A 20,107-nucleotide genomic window follows, 5' to 3' on the forward strand; every position below is an offset into this window, starting at 1 on the left:
TGGCTCCCTGAATGACGTGTAGCAGGGGAGGAGCATAAACCTCGCTCCGCCAGAGCAGCCCGAGCCTGTAAATTATCACAACACTGAATTTTCACAAATGGAAACTTTATTGTTAAAAAAATAAAATATGAGTTGTATATAAATAACATTTATGCACTATTTAAGCCGGATCTACCCGGCGGATGCTGAACGCTGGCCCCGGAGCCACGCCGGGCGCCCGGGAGCAGCGCTGCTGGAGCAGCGCGCATCACCGCGGCTTTAACGGGGGAATCTGAACGGTTCCGACCGGCCGGGACCGCAGGAACCGGCCTGGACTGATAGCAGGGACTCCTGGGGACCGACCAGCGGAATTTCAGCCGGATCTGCCCGGCGGATGCTGCGCGACGGGCGCTGCAACCCCACGGCAGGCGCACAGATCGGCTCCGGAGCGCATCCTCTGCGCATTGTCGGTTACCGGTGATCAAACCGACAGATTTGCCTGAAAATCTCGGAGGGTGAAGCTGGTCCAGCCTGGGACAGACCCCCGAGGAACCAGCTCCCAAACCGCCCGGGAACCTGGATGATTTAACCCGGATCCGCTCCGCCGTGGCGCCGCGTCCGACTGGCTGAAGGAAGCACCGCTCCAGCAGCGGAGAGAGCTGGTTGTGAGCGTGGTTTCAGCAGCGGAGGCTGAACCTATGGAAATCTGCTCCTGTCGTGATGTCACGACAGGAGCAGATTCTAATCGGCTCAAAAAAAACCACGTGACACTGGGGGACTCTGTCCGGCGGGGGTCAGAGAGATTGCAGAAATTCATGGTATTTTGTCTCCCCTGTGCTGGCAGGGTGAGGGGAGACCACTTTATATATGTTAAAACAAGAAAAACGTGTTTTTCATAATAGGTCCCCTTTAAGACAAAGTGCCTGACAGGGCACATACAAGGCCTTCGGATTTCTTCTTTGGATTCTTGACTGACGTCCCTTAAAGCACCCACTCATGTTTGCAGCCCCATCATAACCTTGACACCTGATGTTTTCTATCTTCAGGTCATTTTCTTCCAGAAAAGGCATCACTACCTTTTCAAGAGCCTCTCCACGTGTTGACTGCACATTCGACACCTGAAGGAAGTGCTCTTTGATTTCCATGTTGTGTATGTACCCGATTACAACCGAAACCTGCTCGGTGTGCGACACATCTGTGGTTTCATCTATCAATATGGAAAAGATTTCACTTTCTTGGATTTCTGTGTGGATGATGCGTCTTACTGAAGTGGCCAAAGCTTTGATGATATTATTCTGGCTTCTGTTTGAGAGGAGCGAGACAAGAGGTCTTTTTCCAGATTTCTGCTCTTCTTTTATGGCATCAAGGTGTAATTTAATTACACTGTCATACTTACTGAACTGTGGTGACTACTCAAAAAACAAAACTTGTCACCTGTTGGTGGTTTGGGATGGTTTGTTCTTGACTCGACTCCAGAGTGAATAAAAAGGAAAGGTTGCAAAAGTAATATCTTTGGGTGAGGTTCCTGTTTATTTGAACAAAAGGTAAATTGACAGAACAAAAAGGGTTTCTATTGTCTCTCTTAAAACTTAAATTAAACTGTTAACAGATGAAAGGCTGTGTGGGTTTAAATACGGCAACAACTTAAAACAAAAGATATTATAAATCAACAATGTGTCTCTTTGTTTCATGCTGCAGCAACCAGGGAACTACGAAGCTGTTTGTTAGAGCAGTGTAAATGTAACTAACTAGAACGTAACTAACGTGTAACTAACGTAATGCAATTAACGGCAAAGAAACAGCGACCAATCAGGTGAAAGAACGAACTTCCGGTTGTTGGGCGAGTATAAATATCTCCGCCCAACGGTTCCAGTCACAGTTAGTTTGAGACGCTTTAACGTCTGTCTGCGTAGAGAAACTTTTATCTACTTGCCTTTTTTCCACCTTAATTCAGCAAACATGGTAAGTGTTTCTTAATTGTCAGGTTTATTTCGATTCAAAAGTTGAAACTTTCTCACCTCATGTCAATTTCTTTGTTAAAATGCGTCATCAATTTTTCTTTGACATTGAGTCTGATAACGTAATGTAAAATTAAATTTCTCTGCTGTTAAACAGGGTTCGTGTTTGATACAGAGATGATGCTTTTCTTTTCATGTAGCCTATATTTGTATTTTTTTAAACCAACGCCCAAAAGGCCGAAGCCTAAATTTCAGTTTAGTCATGAGAACTTTCCTACAGAACTGTATTACATTCACTTGAGAAAAAACAAATTGCTCTGTTTTTCTGAATTAACGATATAACATTTTAATGGAAAAAAAAATCTGCTGTTTTTCCTCACTCGGCGAGACGCCTTCAAAATAAAAGCACTAAATATCTGTCTGCTTAAAACAACAAATAAAAGCCTGGCTTTAAAGAACGTTAATGAGAAAACATAAAACACATTTATAGAAATACTCTACTCATTTTAAAGGCCATTTACATTATTAACTCATTAACGTTCTTTAAAGCCAGGCTTTTATTGTATTATGTATTAGCAGACAGCTATTTAGTGCTTTTATTTTGAAGGCGTCTCGCCGAGACCTTGTAAACGTCCAGCGCTTCGACTTTAACGTTAAAGTTTAAGGTTAAAGTTTAACGGTTAAAGTTTAACGGTTAAAGTTTAAGGTTAAAGTTTAAGGTTAAAGTTTAACGGTTAAATTTTAACGGTTAAATTTTAAGGGTTAAAGTTTAAGGTTAAAGTTTAAGGTTAAAGTTTAACGGTTAAAGTTTAAGGTTAAAGTTTAACGGTTAAAGTTTAACGGTTAAAGTTTAACGTTAAAGTTTAACGGTTAAAGTTTAACGGTTAAAGTTTAACGTTAAAGTTTAACGGTTAAAGTTTAAGGTTAAAGTTTAACGGTTACATTTTAACGGTTAAAGTTTAACGGTTAACGGTTAAAGTTTAACGGTTAAAGTTTAAGGTTAAAGTTTAAGGTTAAAGTTTAAGGTTAAAGTTTAACGTTAAAGTTTAACGTTAAAGTTTAACGTTAAAGTTTAAGGTTAAAGTTTAACGGTTAAAGTTTAAGGTTAAAGTTTAACGGTTAAAGTTTAAGGTTAAAGTTTCACGGTTACATTTTAACGGTTAAAGTTTAACGGTTAACGGTTAAAGTTTAACGGTTAAAGTTTAACGGTTAAATTTTAAGGTTAAAGTTTAACGGTTAAAGTTTAACGGTTAAAGTTTAACGTTTAAAGGTTAAAGTTTAACGGTTAAAGTTTAACGGTTAAAGTTTAAGGTTAAAGTTTAACGGTTAAAGTTTAACGGTTAAAGTTTAAGGTTAAAGTTTAAGGTTAAAGTTTATCGGTTAAAGTTTATCGGTTAAAGTTTAACGGTTAAAGTTTAACGGTTAAAGTTTAACGGTTAAAGTTTAACGGTTAAAGTTTACGGTTAAAGTTTAAGGGTTAAAGTTTAACGGTTAAAGTTTAACGGTTAAAGTTTAACGGTTAACGGTTAAAGTTTAACGGTTAAAGTTTAACGTTAAAGTTTAACGGTTAAAGTTTAACGGTTAAAGTTTAACGGTTAAAGTTTAAGGGTTAACTCATTAACGTTCTTTAAAGCCAGGCTTTTATTGTATTATGTATTAAGCAGACAGCTATTTAGTGCTTTTATTTTGAAGGCGTCTCGCCGAGACCTTGTAAACGTCCAGCGCTTCGACTTTAACGTTAAAGTTTAACGGTTAAAGTTTAACGGTTAAAGTTTAACGGTTAAAGTTTAATGTTAAAGTTTAAGGTTAAAGTTTAACGGTTAAATTTTAACGGTTAAATTTTAAGGGTTAAAGTTTAAGGTTAAAGTTTAAGGTTAAAGTTTAACGGTTAAAGTTTAAGGTTAAAGTTTAACGGTTAAAGTTTAACGGTTAAAGTTTAAGGTTAAAGTTTAAGGTTAAAGTTTAACGGTTAAAGTTTAACGGTTAACGGTTAAAGTTTAACGGTTAACGGTTAACGGTTAAAGTTTAAGGTTAAAGTTTAAGGTTAAAGTTTAACGGTTAAAGTTTAACGGTTAACGGTTAAAGTTTAACGGTTAAAGTTTAAGGTTAAAGTTTAACGTTTAAAGTTTAAGGTTAAAGTTTAAAGGTTAAAGTTTAACGGTTAAAGTTTAACGGTTAAAGTTTAACGGTTAAAGTTTAAGGTTAAAGTTTAACGGTTAAAGTTTAAGGTTAAAGTTTAAGGTTAAAGTTTAAGGTTAAAGTTTAAGGTTAAAGTTTAACGGTTAAAGTTTAACGGTTAAAGTTTAAGGTTAAAGTTTAACGGTTAAATTTTAACGGTTAAAGTTTAACGGTTAAAGTTTAACGGTTAAAGTTTACGGTTAAAGTTTAAGGGTTAAAGTTTAAGGTTAAAGTTTAAGGTTAAAGTTTAAGGTTAAAGTTTAACGGTTAAAGTTTAACGGTTAAAGTTTAACGGTTAAAGTTTAACGGTTAACGGTTAAAGTTTAACGGTTAAAGTTTAACGGTTAAAGTTTAAGGGTTAAAGTTTAAGGGTTAAAGTTTAAGGTTAAAGTTTAAGGGTTAAAGTTTAAGGGTTAAAGTTTAAGGGTTAAAGTTTAAAGGTTAAAGTTTAAAGGTTAAAGTTTAACGGTTAAAGTTTAACGGTTAAAGTTTAACGGTTAAAGTTTAACGGCAGTAGAAAGTGTCTTGATGCTAAAGTGAAGCCTAACTGACACAAAAAGCACCTGGCTGATAAAAAGGCACAAGGTTTGTTTTGTTTGCTACTCCAGCAGATCAGAATGGGCTTTCCGTCTGAACATCCGCAAAGTCCTGAGGTTTCTGGCAAAGTCGACAAACTAATAACAAAACCATCGATATAACTTAAAGACAAGAGTATCTCCTAATGTTTCAACCAAAATAAAACTGGATTAAACTGGACAGGAACATGTTTGCTTCCATGAAATCGAGCTCTCAAGTGAAGGAAGCTTCTTGCAAGTTTTGAGGAAAAACAGAGCAGATTTTTTTTTAAATTAAAATGTTATCTCGTTAATTCAGAAATACAGCAATTTTTTAAATTTAATTTTATTATTTTTTATGTGTGTGTGTGTGTGTGTGTGTGTGTGTGTGTGTGTGTGTGTGTGTGTGTGTGTGTGTGTGTGTGTGTGTGTGTGTGTGTGTGTGTGTAATCTTTTTAGTTATTTTAATTTTTTGCATATGTTTTAATTTTATATTTTTTATTTTTTTTCTATAATGTATGTATATTTTTTATTTTTATAGTAATTTAAATTTTTTGCATAATCTTTCAGTCTAAGGTGTTTCTCTTGTCTTCTCCTGAAATTCCCAGCGTGAGTGTATCTCGGTGCACGTGGGCCAGGCCGGTGTTCAGATTGGAAATGCATGCTGGGAGCTTTACTGCCTGGAGCACGGCATCCAGCCGGACGGACAGACCCGAAGTGACAAGACAGTCGGCGGAGGAGACGACTCCTTCAACACCTTCTTCAGTGAAACTGGAGCTGGAAAACACGTGCCGAGAGCCGTCTTTGTGGACCTGGAACCCACCGTCATCGGTGATGATCAGTTCTGCTGCTTTTCAGTCTGAGCAGATCACATTTTAATGATTTGAAACTGCTGACCAGGGGTGAAAGTAGGATAAAGTTCTTGTAGGAACTAACCCCTCCCCACGGGCCCAACCTCAGACACAAATTCAATTTTACAATTTTAAGATGACTATTATGAATTAGGACACAGAGCATAACTTATTGGAAAACATTTACAGAACAGAATTATTGTGAACAAATCTGAAGGATTGGTGGCCATCAATATGCATTGTCCCATCTGTAGAGCCTGTACCAATAGGCTATACTGCAGGGCAACAGGGTTGGTTTTTTTGTTATGACGCGTGCTTCAAACTGATTCAGACTTAGGATCCGAATCGGATATGCCAATCCATTTATTCCGTATGCAGCAGTCAAAGCAAACATAATTCCACTGTTTAAACTTAACATAAACTTGTGAGTGACAGAACGCCTTTGCACGTCTTGCACGGTCGAAAACTGTTTGTCTTCCCCCCTGTCGCACCTGAGTGCAATCATCACCCAGGAAGGTAATGGTTACCATGACAACCACCCACCAAGACTGATTGACAGGCTAAACATGACGTCGCCATAAGGGGGATGACAATTCATATTCAGTTTAAATAAATAAAACAAAATATTTTGGCTCCAACACCATCTAAATAATAATCTTTTTTTTTTTTTGGCCTTTGTCCCCCCCCCCCCTCTCTTTCAGATGAGGTGCGGTCGGGGACCTACCGTCAGCTGTTCCACCCCGAGCAGCTGATCACTGGCAAGGAGGATGCTGCCAACAACTACGCCCGCGGACACTACACCATCGGGAAGGAAATCATAGACCTGGTTCTGGACCGGATCCGGAAACTGGTGAGTTCCTCTCAAGTGGTTTTCACCTCCAAGGCATCGACTGTTTTCTCACGGTTTTCTCTGTGGACAGGCGGACCAGTGCACCGGCCTGCAGGGCTTCCTGGTGTTCCACAGCTTCGGCGGGGGCACCGGCTCTGGTTTCACCTCCCTGCTGATGGAGCGTCTGTCCGTGGACTACGGCAAGAAGTCCAAGCTGGAGTTCTCCATCTACCCGGCCCCCCAGGTGTCCACGGCGGTGGTGGAGCCGTACAACTCCATCCTGACCACCCACACCACCCTGGAGCACTCCGACTGCGCCTTCATGGTGGACAACGAGGCCATCTACGACATCTGCCGCAGGAACCTGGACATCGAGCGTCCCACCTACACCAACCTGAACCGGCTCATCAGTCAGATCGTGTCCTCCATCACCGCCTCCCTCCGCTTCGCCGGCGCCCTCAACGTGGATCTGACGGAGTTCCAGACCAACCTGGTGCCGTATCCCCGGATCCACTTCCCTCTGGCCACCTACGCCCCCGTCATCTCGGCGGAGAAGGCTTACCACGAGCAGCTGACCGTAGCTGAGATCACCAACGCCTGCTTCGAGCCAGCTAACCAGATGGTGAAGTGCGACCCTCGCCACGGCAAGTACATGGCCTGCTGCCTGCTGTACCGCGGAGACGTGGTGCCCAAAGACGTCAACGCCGCCATAGCAACCATCAAAACCAAGCGCAGCATCCAGTTCGTGGACTGGTGCCCCACCGGCTTCAAGGTGGGCATCAACTACCAGCCCCCCACCGTGGTTCCCGGGGGAGACCTGGCCAAGGTGCAGAGGGCTTTGTGCATGCTGAGCAACACCACCGCCATCGCCGAGGCCTGGGCTCGGCTCAACCACAAGTTTGACCTGATGTATGCCAAGCGGGCCTTCGTCCACTGGTACGTGGGGGAGGGGATGGAGGAGGGGGAGTTCTCCGAGGCCCGGGAGGACATGGCGGCTCTGGAGAAGGATTACGAGGAGGTGGGAGTTGACAGCGTTGATGATGGAGGAGAGGAAGAGGCAGGGGAATATTAAGACGTAAGCAGCAGCGTCGGAAAGGAGGACGAAAGAGGAGAATTAGATCCTTGAACATCCGTCAGCCAGTTCTCAAGTTTTGTGTTCATGACGGAAATGCAGTTGATGTTTGTTTGTGTTCATGACGGAAATGCAGTTGATGTCTGTTTGTTTTCATGACGGAAATGCAGTTGATGTTTGTTTGTGTTCATGACGGAAATGCAGTTGATGTTTGTTTGTGTTCATGAAGGAAATGCAGTTGATGTTTGTTTGTTTTCATGAAGGAAATGCAGTTGATGTTTGTTTGTGTTCATGACGGAAATGCAGTTGATGTCTGTTTGTTTGAGTTTGGCATCTGAAATGTGTTAAGTCTGGAAATCTAGATTAAAGTGAATTTGTTAATGTTTCACTTTTAAGCTCATTCAAGCAAGTGCTGAAATGCTACCGTTTCATAGTAGCAGCTTTTAGGGGGGGGTCTGACACTTGACTCCACCCTCTCTGTAGGCTCTTAGATCAGTGTCATATTAAACAAAACTCACTTTAGTCCCCCTTCAAAATCTGAAATCAGTTAACCTTTCACTGATTTCTGCTGCAGATCTAACTGTAACTTTCACATTGGATTAATGAAGGCAGAAATACACACTTTTGTGAAAGATTTACCATTTTATGAAGTGGGAATTAATTTTTTTTATTGGTGTTCACCTCGTCAGCGCAAACTCAAACTGTCCTGGAAAGGAGAACAAAGGTCAGATTAATTACACTTGGATGAACCCTCAGCAGCAGGTGATGAAGCTTTTTTTCCCCTGATGGAAGACACCAAGGATGGATTCTCAACATCTGACCCCACCAGGAGTTTGTTCCTCGTTTCATCTTTGCTCAAGTAATTAACACAGATCATCCTTTTTCTATTAAAAAAAAAAATCTTTTTATTGAATTTTTGGCACAACAAACATTAACAGTATAAATGTACACATGAATTATAATGCTTAAGTAAAAGGACATTAACAAAAACTGTCCTAAAAAAAGAAAAAAAAACCAACAATACGCCTTGACTAAGTTAACTACAGTTCGACCAGATAATACAACGGGATCCTCCTAACCAGACTATTCGCCATTTAGATGTACATCATGATACTTACTAGACTGTCTAATCGTCACATCCATCCGGCAGAGTGAAAGCAAGTAAAACATATACATATGTAAATAAAAAAAATTAAATGCTAATAAAAAAAATAAAAATATCCTCACACAGCTAGGAGAAATAGTACTATGGAACTGCAGGGAAATCAAGCTTAACATGAGAAAAAGGGGGCCCATGTAGCATAGAATTTGTCTGTACACCCATTCAATGTGCATCTTTTTTCCAGTTTTACACAGTGTAAAATAGATCTGATCCAGGAGACGTGAGTAGGAGCTGCAGAAGATTTCCACATAGGTAAAATTAAACGTCTTGCTAATAAAGAAACAAAGGCAATTACGTCCTTACTCGCTCTAGAGAGTTGTGGCGTGGCTGAAACTACCCCAAACAGTGCAATAATGGGGTCTGGTTCAATGTGCATATTACACATTTCTGACAGCTTGTTAAAGTCTTTCCAGAAAACAGCTAAAGATGGGCAACTCCAAAACGTATGTAGGTGGTTTGCAGGGGACTGGGCACATCTTAGACATTTAGGATCCACATCTCTGTAAATCTTAGACAGTCTCATCCTGGTCCAGTGGGCCCAATGAATAAGTTTACTCTGGATGAGGCCATGTCTAGCACAGATGGAGGAAGTGTGCACCTTTTTAAGCGCCTCTTCCCATATATTATCAGATATAACTTCACCCAGCTCCTCCTCCCATGAAGCTTTAATGCCGTTTAATGAGGTAGTTTGTAAGGAGCAAATCTGTCTATAAATGATTGTCAGGGTGCCTTTCAGAGTAGGAAGTGGATTGAGAAAGGTGTCGAACTGTGTTTTATCAGGCAGGGTGGGAGATCATCATTTTTCTATTAAAAAGGCACAATAATCCAGGGTCAACCATCGACTAAAACTGGACAAACCCCCGGTGACGTCACTCAGGCTTTAAGAGTCCTTTTAAAGCCTGTTTTTCTCTTTTTGTCACTGAAGGTGCAATGTTCCAATCCAATCCAATCCACTTTATTTGTATAGCACATTTTAAAAACAACAAGGTTACCAAAGTGCTGCACAATGAGTAAAACAAGACATAATAAAATAGTAAAAACTAAAAACAGAGTAAAATAGATAAGAGCACATAAAAGCACGAAATAAAAACACACCAGACAGACAACAACCAGTGATTCATAAACATAAAAGACAGGACAGAGACCACACAACTCTCATGCTGGATTAAAAGCCAAAGAATAAAAATACGTTTTAAGACAAGATTTAAAAGTTTCTACTGTGGGGGCCATTTTGATGTGGGGAGGTAGTTCGTTCCAGAGTTTAGGGGCTATTGCTGAAAAGGCACGGTCGCCCCTGGTTTTTTGGCCTAGTTTTGGGAACGACCAGACGTGACTGAGTAGAGGACCTCAAAGACCTAGAGGGAATGTACACATGTAGGGGGTCTGAGATATATTTTGGTGCCAACCCATTTAGTGACTTAAAAACAAACAATAGTATTTTAAAATGAATTCTAAAAGAGACAGGGAGCCAGTGAAGGGAGGCCAGAACGGGGGTGATGTGGTCATACTTGTGATATATACTGTATATATATATATATATATATATATATATATATATATATATATATATATATATATATATATATATATATATATATATACACCCCTGTCATTCAAACAAATGGGGAAGTTTTGGTCTGTACTGTATAATAGGTAAAAGTGTGCCAACCGCTGTTGACCCCCATGTTAAAATATTGACATATTGAAACAAACATTTGCTGCCTGGTTAAAAAGTAGTTTTTGTCTCCATAGCTCGGCCTTGTCTGGTAGAACTTCAGGTAAATTCAGAGGAGCTTCGCTGCTTTTCTGGGGGTTTGGCTGAAGGAGCTGGTTGGATTGCGGCGTGCCGCTGCACAGCATGAAGAAGAAGAGGCTTCTTCAGAAAACCTATGGCTGGAGTTATTTTACGGTCTGGTTTCCTCCAGTCCTCTTCACTCCTTCACCTCCGTTGGTCCGTCACTCAGGACTGGACGGTTTAATTCTAATAAGACCAATCCTCCTGACAGTAGCTGCTCATCAGCTCTCCCTCCCCTGTAGCACAAAACACCTCAGTAACAGAGGTGGTATTTTAGCTTTTGCTATCTTTCTGCTGTCAGCAGAAGAACATTTACCTGCTTGAAAGGAGTAGTTTGGCATTTTAGGAAAAATACCATTTCCCTTTTCTGTTAGAGTTAAAACCTGATTTAACTCCAATAAAAGGCCTGTCTCAGTTTCACCACTAAGACAAATGGCCCTGAGATAACTGTGGGGATGTTTTCAAGATGTTATTAATGACATTTCTATAGTTTTTATCGTTATGCAACGAGCTGATTGAGATTTCTCGCTCTGCAGGTGGAGTTCACCTTGAATGATTACGCATGAATGTGACGTGCCAACCATGATGCAAAGATACAAATAAAAGTAATTGTTGTAACTTAGAGGGAGATCTAGTGGGAGATATCCCAGGATTATTACATGTTTTTATTTGTCTAAAACTGATGAAAAACAAGAACTAATGTATCTTTGGTAACTTTTGGTGGGTTACAGGTTATTCTGTCCTCGTTTCAGCTTGTACAACTAGACAGATCGCTAACACTCTGAAGAAGGATTTATGTTTGATCTTTTCTTCTCTTTTGGTCCTCAGTTTTATTTCTTGTACTTCTCTCCAATCACAGTTCTTTTTTGTAAGACTGCAAACAATAAACAAAAATAAACATTACTACAAAATAATTTCTGTTGTATCTGGTAACAAAAATATTCCCTTTGTAATGCCTTTGACATAAACACATTTACATACTGTTACACACACTTCCCAAGTATAACATTGAAACAAACTTAAGCAGTATCAACATTAATGTTACTCTTTCTCACGCTATTATTGATGAAACAGATAAATAAAGCTAAATAGCCTGTTTCAGACTAAACGGCGCCCTCTGGTGGACAAATAAAAACACTGCGCTGCCACGATAAAACCGTAACCACAGTAAAAGTGACAAACTACGTGATGATTCAAATATTGCCAAAAGAAACTAGTTTTGCAGACGTGCAATTATTACGATAATTATTGTGTCTATATGCACACACAGTGACAGGACACGTTGGCACAGTTTCTTAAAATATTTATTGAATAAAAAACGCAAACGTGACAAGCTGGAGGAATTTTCAGGTTGTCCACTCTGGTGCAGTTCTCAGAGACAGCCAGCAGATGACGTTCTTCTGACTGTGTCAAAGTGGTTCACGGTTGACGGTTACACAGTTAAACATTTGCATTTTTGATCACATCTATTACATTATACTTTCTCCTCCAAAGAGACAAATGTTTTCAGAGCTATATCCCTGAGCTGGTCCAACATCAATTTTCTAAGCTATGAATGTTAAAATACTTTTTTCTCAACTCATCTATTTAATTTGTACATTTTTGAAACGCTCATCTCCGTAATGATCATCACAAAGACATTGGTCTTTTGGCAAACCAGACATACTGGAGAATATGCCTACTTTTTATTTCACTATGGCTATACCTCTAAAAACGACCAAACCAAATCTTTATGAATTCTTAAGATGTAAGAAAAATGTTTCGGGTTGACTGTATTTGACAGTGACCCCTTGAGGAATCTCACTTACATTACACTAAGAGTTTAAACCTGAAATAAACACAGACTGTAAATACTCATTACAAACAAAATTGATTTTCCAGAGTACACAAAGATGTAATTCAATAAAGCCGTTCAAGCTACTATGGTAACTGGGAAAGCAGACAGGACATCTGATTGGGTTTCTGGAGGCCTGAGGCAGTAAATGGAGTAATCCAGTTTGTTAACACGCGAGAAAACAATAAACAGAGACGACACCCTGCATCTCTGAGCCATAGCACTTCTGGAAACATCTGGTTACATCTGCAGCCAGTTCAGGTCGTCAGCTCTGCATGGATCAGGAAGTTGGAAACAATTCATTTAGCATCAAATGTAGTAATATCTTAAGTTTTACCAGGTGATGTTTACATATAACATTATGCAACCCACTTATTTACTTCCCAAGCACGTTTACATTACTCAAATATATTTTTCTGGTGTCCGATCAGACTCTGCGTTTGGTGAAGATATAATTCAACATCGTACCGGTGGAATCTGCCCTTGTATTGTATGTATCTCAATCAGCCCACCAATGTTCTACCAAAGAAGTCTTTAAACCTTGCTGTCTTCCTGTGCAGCACCACATGGCAGTCAGAGGAAGTTAAATCCCTGTTTGGGTTCAGGATGTAGGCGTAGGGTATGTAAACATGCACTCTCCCGTATAAATGCAGGCGGTCACTCACTGAGCCTGTGCCTTTGTTAAGATCTTGCCCCGAGCCATCAGCTCTGCAACCTGCGCCACAAAAGGATCGAACATCAGGCTGGCTGCAGCTACCACCACCTCATCCCTGATAACAACAGAAATAAGAGACATCTATTTGAGACAAATAGCAAGACCCTATCTTCACAGCCACCAAGGGTTACCGCGCAGCTGCTCACTTTATGTAGAACGCCAGGAACTTCCTGTCTTCCACTTTGCCTTTAAATACGATCTCTGTATATCCTTCCCCATAGCCTATGAAGAAGAAATGAAAATGACAACTCGGGTTCAGTGCACCCTCATTTAAGTTAAATGTCAGACTTGCGTTAAAAACTCAACCTGCGTATCTGATGCTCTTCCCGAGGAGCACAGACCAGAAGAAGGGAATCGAGTCGATCATGGTCGGTCTGTTCAGCATATTTAGAGCTGCAATTCTCCCTGGAATAAAGAATCATGGTGATGTTAAACATGAGCCCTCATGCTATTTCCCCCCCACATGTGGAAGGGAAATAATGGAATTAATTTATGCTATGAGGAACTAACCATGAGCCTGTGACATTTGCCAGTGACCGATGTGAACCTGCTGGTCACCACGAATGCTCAGAGGGAAGGACGTCACATCACCAGCGCTGAAAATGTCAGGTACATTTGTTCTCAAGAACTGTTAAAGGAGATAAAATAGATAAAGCAATTTGAAGCATAAAGTTCACCACGTGATTGTAATTCTGGCTTTTACCTTCTTGTGTTACCTTGTTAACAATCACAGCTTTCCTTGAATCCACTGCTACCTCACTTCCAGCTAAGAAACTCGTATTAGGGATTACACCTGAAATACATGTAAGTGTTAGATTTTTGCATCACAGCACTGCACTAACTCCAGAAGCTCTGATTTACTTCTATTATTGAAGCAGGGCAACATTTGCAGTGTTAATAAAACACCAGCTTCCCACATAATTAAATAAGATTTACAGATTCCCACATTTGTTTAAGCTTGAAAGAGGTTCTAATCAAAGCACATCTATGTTTCTAAAAAATAGTCATCTGCCATGATATTGCACTATAGGCAGTTTACAGTTTGCCATTGAACAAATTTGAATTGATTAAAGAGATATCTTTCTTCATCCTAACTATTTTGATAGGATTTTGTTATCAGTACATTTTACAATCTTTTTTTTAGTTAATTTGGAGATTGATGTCTTACATTATCATTTGTTAGTTTTTAATTCTTTTAATTTTTGCTTGCTTTATTCCATTATTAATATGTAACTGTATATTTGGTTTTGTGTGGATTTATTTGGTTTAATTTGAATAATCAAAGTATAGAATTAGGATTATACCATCCTAACATCTTACAATGAAATACAATTACCAATTCCAGCAATCACCACATCAGCCTCCAGTACTGCACCACTCTTCAACACCACCTCTTTCACCTTCAACAAATAAAGAAATGTTGTGGTACTTAGTTTAGGGATGTAACAAAATATATGTTAGATTTCAGTGAATTTGTACTTACCGTAGTTCAAGTAAAATATCACAGCAAATATAACATAATACAAGTGTTAGCAAAATTGTACTGGGAGAGTATTGTTTTTGACAGTTTGAAGGTTGTGGTATTGTTCACATTGGTTTGCTGTTACTGGTGGGGTTTACTAGAACATTTAATTAGTTAAACCATTCTATAATAATGGTTCTATAATAACAAATCCAAATGTCCAGCTTTTACCACCTATCTAAAGCAAGAATTACCTTGCCAGATTCCCCTCTGATCTCCGTCACTTCATTGCTCATGTAGAACTTCACATTTTTTTCTTCCAACATCTTCAAAGGAGAAACTGTGTTTTAATTATGTTGTTTAAAGTAAAAAACAAATCAAAGTAAATATCAGCAACAGTGACACACTGTTGTTGCCACTGTCCCTTACTTGCATACACATCTTTCCAATCTCTTCCCCCAGAGACATCTCATACGGGTATCTGGAAGTCCCAACCAGAGTCACACTGGCAGCTTTGTCCGACAGGTATGATGCCACCTCCATACCTGTTTATGACGGAAAAACACGTAAGCGGTGTGCGTGTTTAGCATGCTCAAATGTGCTTACATATAGAGTAAAACAAATCTATCATGTACTGTTGTATATTTGAATAGCTTATTTAATAGTGAGGGAATTTGCTATGACTGAAGAGCATCGTGTCAGCCTAATTATCCAGTCAAAGATGCCTAATGATCACCTATGAAGGATGCTCCGGTTACAACAACTTTCCGGCCCAAGCAGGATTCATGAATCTCTTTGGCATCTTCATAACTCTGCAGCAGCTGCACTCCTTTCAACTCTGAACCAGGACAGCTCATTGGGCGCGCTCTGTGGAAAAACAAACAACCAAACTCCTTTATCAAAGTTTTAACTGGATCCCTGCAACAAAATAATGAAACATTTAATTCATTTAAAACTTAGTGTATGTTTGCTTATGTTAGTTAAAATTGGATGTTTTGGGACTAACCTGCAGCCTGTTGAGATAAGTAACTGGTCATAATGCTGCAAAGTGCCATCATTCATCTTTACCACCTTGTCATTTGGGTTAACAGACACCACCTGCAACACATCACACATTCATAACACTTACAGCAGAATGTAATATCTTTTATATGTTGGTATCACATGACAAACATAACATTGTATTTAGCAGAAAACCCGTCAACAGTTAGTTTTTGCCTCTTACCTCTTTCTGTGTCCACACTTCTATTCCATACTGTTGATAGAAGTCACTTGTGCGGAGGAGGATGCTGCTGCTGTCTACATTCATAGCCTGAGAAAAGCAATGCATTTTAATGAAAAACAGAAACACACTGAAAGAAAAAGAAAATAACCATTCAACGAGCAGAGCAATGATCAGTGAGGACCAAAATACTCATTGTATGAAGGGTATCCATCCACTCTCAAGCTCTCACCTTGCTCAGCTTGGTTTTGTCAAAGGGAGGCAGGCTGTCTTTGGTTATGATGATAATGCGACCCTGGTAGCAATTTTGGCGAAGAGTCTCGGCACAAACCAGAGAAGCAGGACCTGAAATCACAAAAGTCATGCTCAGGGTTTGAACCCAAACCTAATCCCCATATTTGTCTGAATACTTCGACAACCCTTTAAATGTTGCACCTTAATACTGCTGAATGAAATGGCTTTGAAACGTGACCTTTTCTAATGATGCATCTTGATCTTACCTCCTCCGATAAGCAAAACAGTATGTTTGATGTCTGGTTTAACGGTGCACATCTCTTTCACCCGCTTAGTCACCGTCAGAGTCTAGGAAAACAAGAAAAAAACGTAGTGTTTGTTTTTCTTTGTAAACACTTAATACAATAAAACTTATCGTAGATCACCTCAAGTGCTCTGTATTTATGTCACTTACCATTTTGTTGATGGAAACATACACCTTGCCATCTTCAATCTTTACCTGTGAAATTAAACCATATAAATAAAGATATTCGATTGCAGAATCATTTTTTTAGATGTCAATGACAGTGCCGTTCCTAGAAAAAGGAATTGTTTTATAAAAGTCAGGAAGTACGGTGATCTTCTAACTTAAAAATGTAAGGCGCTGAAAGTCTAGGCCGACTAGACAAACTGAAATCTAGTTCTAGTGTTTGTCAGTTTTCATTGAATAGCAAATTAGCATTATGTAAGTTATTGACTTCTTAAATTGTAGATAATGTCTTGGCTTTATTTGCTATAAGTGCTGTTTTACCTTATACGTGGGTAGACAGTCCAGGCCTGGGTATTCTTCAATATCTCCAGTTCGCACATTGAAGCAGGCGCCATGTAAAGGACATCTCACTCTCTCACCAACTAGTGCTCCTGGGAAGTCATTATTTCATACCTGAACATCATGTTTATGTATGTGCAGAGACAAACCCCCCCAAAAAAACTGGACATCGTGCAAGGATTTACCTTTAATCAGAGGAGCATTGTAATGAGAGCACTTGCTTCCAACAGCACTGTACTGACCGTGGACACGCACCAACAACACCTCTTGATCCTGCACCTTTACTTCTTTCATTCTTCGTGAACATTAAGAGTGCAAAAACAGAGTATTTGTGAAGCTTTGCATTACTGACAACATTGGAAACAGACTTTTTTCGGTAAAGCCACTCATGACTTACTGTCCATCTTGAAGATCAGTCTCCTGACAAACCAGTTCTGTCACCTCTTCCCTCTTTTCACTTTGACCTGTTTCTTGTATCTTATTCATTCCTGCAAGTGGTTAATGAAACATGTTTATGGGTGGTCCTTTTACAAATATACGGGACAATATAATATACTAACTCATTCTTGCATGCAAACAAGTAGGTTTCGATTTCTGCAGCAACTCCACTTCTCTAAATCTATTTAAGTAACCACTGGTGTCATCTACACTTTTACTCAACCTTTTAAAGTGAATAGACAAAATAAATGCAGAAGAGCAAAGGTATGTCGAAAAAAAAAAATATATATATATACACACACACACACACACACACACACACACACAGTATATATTCATCCACATAAAAATAATTCCTTTCATCAAAATGACAAATCTATGCTTGTGCGTATATATATATATATATATATATATATATATATATATACACACACACTAGCATTTAATAATAGATATTCAACTGCATGAGCATAATGAGCATATAGCCTGGCATAACTCTACTCACTTATTTTCTTTCGCCTTAAGAGGAGAAGGAGAAGAGGTGCAGCAATAACACTCTCCTACAAGGTGGAGCCCGGCTCTATGTTCAGCAGTAACATTTGCAGGAGTACTAAAGTACTAGTACTAGTACAAGAATACTAGAGTACTACAACAACAAGGAGTACTAGTTAACTGCTCTCATACCGGTGAGAACCACAGACCTACATAATAATAAAGACCTTTATTATGTAGGTCTTGACAGCCAGCCGGACTGCCCGCTGATTGGCCCGTGCTCGCCGCAGGCTCCTCCCACCGACGACCGTAACCGAGGAGGGACAAAAATACTATTGTGCTCAATTACCATAGTTACCACTACTGTGTCCGCAGCTGGATGGAGAGAAGCTCTGGCGGGGACGGCATTAGTAAACAGCAGGCAGAGAGATGCCACTTGTGACACTTGTAGTCGATACATAAGTGGCCAAGGGAAATTTGAGCGATGTATTTAAAAGTGAAGTGTCCAGTTCCTGATGATACAACCAACCTGAACGTTTTTTTTTTTTATTAACAATTGCAAACATAACAATGATAACAAAACTTCACATTATGCAAATTCACGTCGAATTATAACATATAAAGAGTACAACTCAAATAAAAAACAAAAAGCACAACACATTACAACCAGCCAGGGGGGATGAAATTATTACAGAAAGCCAAAACATTTACATACATTTATGGTTTTGATTGCCTTTGAATTATTAGAAAACTTAATAGAGTCCAGATACTGTTTTAATTCACAATGAAAAGTAAAAAAAGAGGGTTTTTTGCGTAAGAATTTAGATTTGTGGATGTGGAATTTTGCGAGGATAATCAACAAATTAATAATAAATGTTTCCTTTGGCTTTGATGTAATTGTTACATGGTCAAAAACACCAAACACCACATCCTTCCAAAATAAAATAAAATCATTATCAATTCTTTCAGACACAAAATTACACATATCACTCCAAAAAGTTTAAACAATGGGGCACAGCCAGAATAAGTGAGTCATTGTTTCCGAATTTGCAGAGCAAAAAGTACAGTTTGAATCAATATTTTTTTTGAATCTTTTTATAATGTGATCATTTGTAGGATAGAATTTATGAATTAATTTAAATGAAATTTCTTTAACTTTGTTAGTCACCAGGTAGCCTATTGGTTGGGTGAGAGCTACCAACCTGAACGTTGTTTAAGATTTCTTAAAAGCGACTACGTGTCAAAACCAATACTACACGTGGGAATTTATCAATTCAACAGCATAGAATTTGGGATACCTGCTGCAGATGTTTATTTTTACACTTGAATAGTAATTATGGAGACACAACTTAATTCTGTAACTTGGTATGTTCATCTGTACAGATGAGCTTGCGAGTTCTCTGTTACTTCAAAATAAAACATTACAATTTGCATAATCAATATAGTTAGAGTACGAACAGTTACTTAAGTTATATTACCCTTTAGGTATTCAATCACACAAAATATAACAGGCTAGATTTTTTTTTTAAATAAAAGGGTACTTACTTGGTCACTTTCCACTTATATATGTCTTGGTTGTCAAACACGTTTCATTAGCAGCTCTGAACAGCGGCGTGGTGAGGCAAGGCGGTGTTGTAACTGTTACATACTGCAGCATGGCAGCCAGGAGGGGGCGCTGTTTCTCCCATTAACCCAGGAGTCATTCATATCCATAGACAGGCCCAAACCTGAATGAATGCAAGGCGGGTCTGGCCACTCCCTCTGTGAGGTAACACTGAAAAGTATTCATACTTCAACGGTCAGTCACAATTTCAGGCGATAATTGTCAGAGGATAATAACAAAACACTGAATTTGTCTCCCATGGTTTTTAGTTACACATGAATAAACAAAATACTTCATAAATGCATCAGTGTTCTGAGCTTACGAGGCGAGTTGCGTTTAAGGGCCTTTTGTATTTTACACTTGCGTTGAAGGGACAGTATTTTCCAGTAAATTCGAGCTTTTTTGGATATACTGTAGTGCACATTGCCCACTTTGAAACCTATATTTTTTACTTGAGGGGTCGAACAGAATAAAGCAAACTAACGTAGTAAATAAAGACTATATCATTATTTATATCCGTCTTTGACCCCTATGTCATTGTTCATTATATAACACATCAACACGTACAATAGCATCATGTATTACTTAACAAGAAATTTAAAAGATTTCAATTTTCAATTTCAATTCCTTTGCTTGGAACACCTGTCAGAAAGACTTAAAACTGACGGACCTGTGTCGACCATTTGCTCATTATTCCAGATGCAGAAGAGGACTGAATAACTACCCAAATTATCCTCTCTTTGACTCCCTATGTATCCCCCCCCCCCTTTTTTTTTTTTTTTTAATTACTATTATTTTACTATTATTATTTATTTTGTTCGTTTGTCTGTTTTTGGTTTGTTGTATTTGTATCTCTGTGTGCCTCATGACCTGAGCTGGGTGGGGGGTGGGTGATGGGGTGGGAAAGTGGGTTTGGTGTTT

General features: G+C 39.2%; 2 protein-coding genes across 2 annotated transcripts; one reads left to right on the top strand and one right to left on the bottom strand.

Moving 5' to 3' along the window:
• The first annotated feature begins 1,903 nt into the window (after positions 1-1,903).
• On the top strand, positions 1,904-7,421 carry LOC133441720 (tubulin alpha-1B chain-like). Its single transcript, XM_061719299.1, has 4 exons — positions 1,904-1,941; positions 5,278-5,500; positions 6,222-6,370; positions 6,441-7,421. The coding sequence occupies exons 1-4, from the start codon at positions 1,939-1,941 to the stop codon at positions 7,419-7,421; spliced, it is 1,356 nt and encodes a 451-aa protein (XP_061575283.1). The 5' UTR covers positions 1,904-1,938.
• Positions 7,422-11,990: 4,569 nt separating this feature from the next.
• On the bottom strand, positions 11,991-19,264 carry aifm4 (apoptosis inducing factor mitochondria associated 4). Its single transcript, XM_061720305.1, has 19 exons — positions 19,129-19,264; positions 17,051-17,141; positions 16,839-16,948; positions 16,636-16,745; positions 16,300-16,344; positions 16,112-16,193; positions 15,844-15,956; positions 15,615-15,701; positions 15,396-15,487; positions 15,126-15,256; positions 14,819-14,934; positions 14,644-14,715; positions 14,264-14,327; positions 13,644-13,720; positions 13,438-13,555; positions 13,234-13,332; positions 13,074-13,149; positions 12,878-12,982; positions 11,991-12,483 (listed from the first exon to the last, which is right to left on the bottom strand). Exons 2-19 carry the CDS (start codon positions 17,137-17,139, stop codon positions 12,453-12,455), a joined length of 1,617 nt encoding a protein of 538 aa, XP_061576289.1. The 5' UTR covers positions 17,140-17,141; positions 19,129-19,264; the 3' UTR covers positions 11,991-12,452.
• Positions 19,265-20,107: the final 843 nt, after the last annotated feature.

The sequence above is a fragment of the Cololabis saira genome, chromosome 4 (assembly GCF_033807715.1).
Source record: "Cololabis saira isolate AMF1-May2022 chromosome 4, fColSai1.1, whole genome shotgun sequence".
In the NCBI taxonomy this organism is placed as follows: Eukaryota; Metazoa; Chordata; class Actinopteri; order Beloniformes; family Belonidae; genus Cololabis; species Cololabis saira.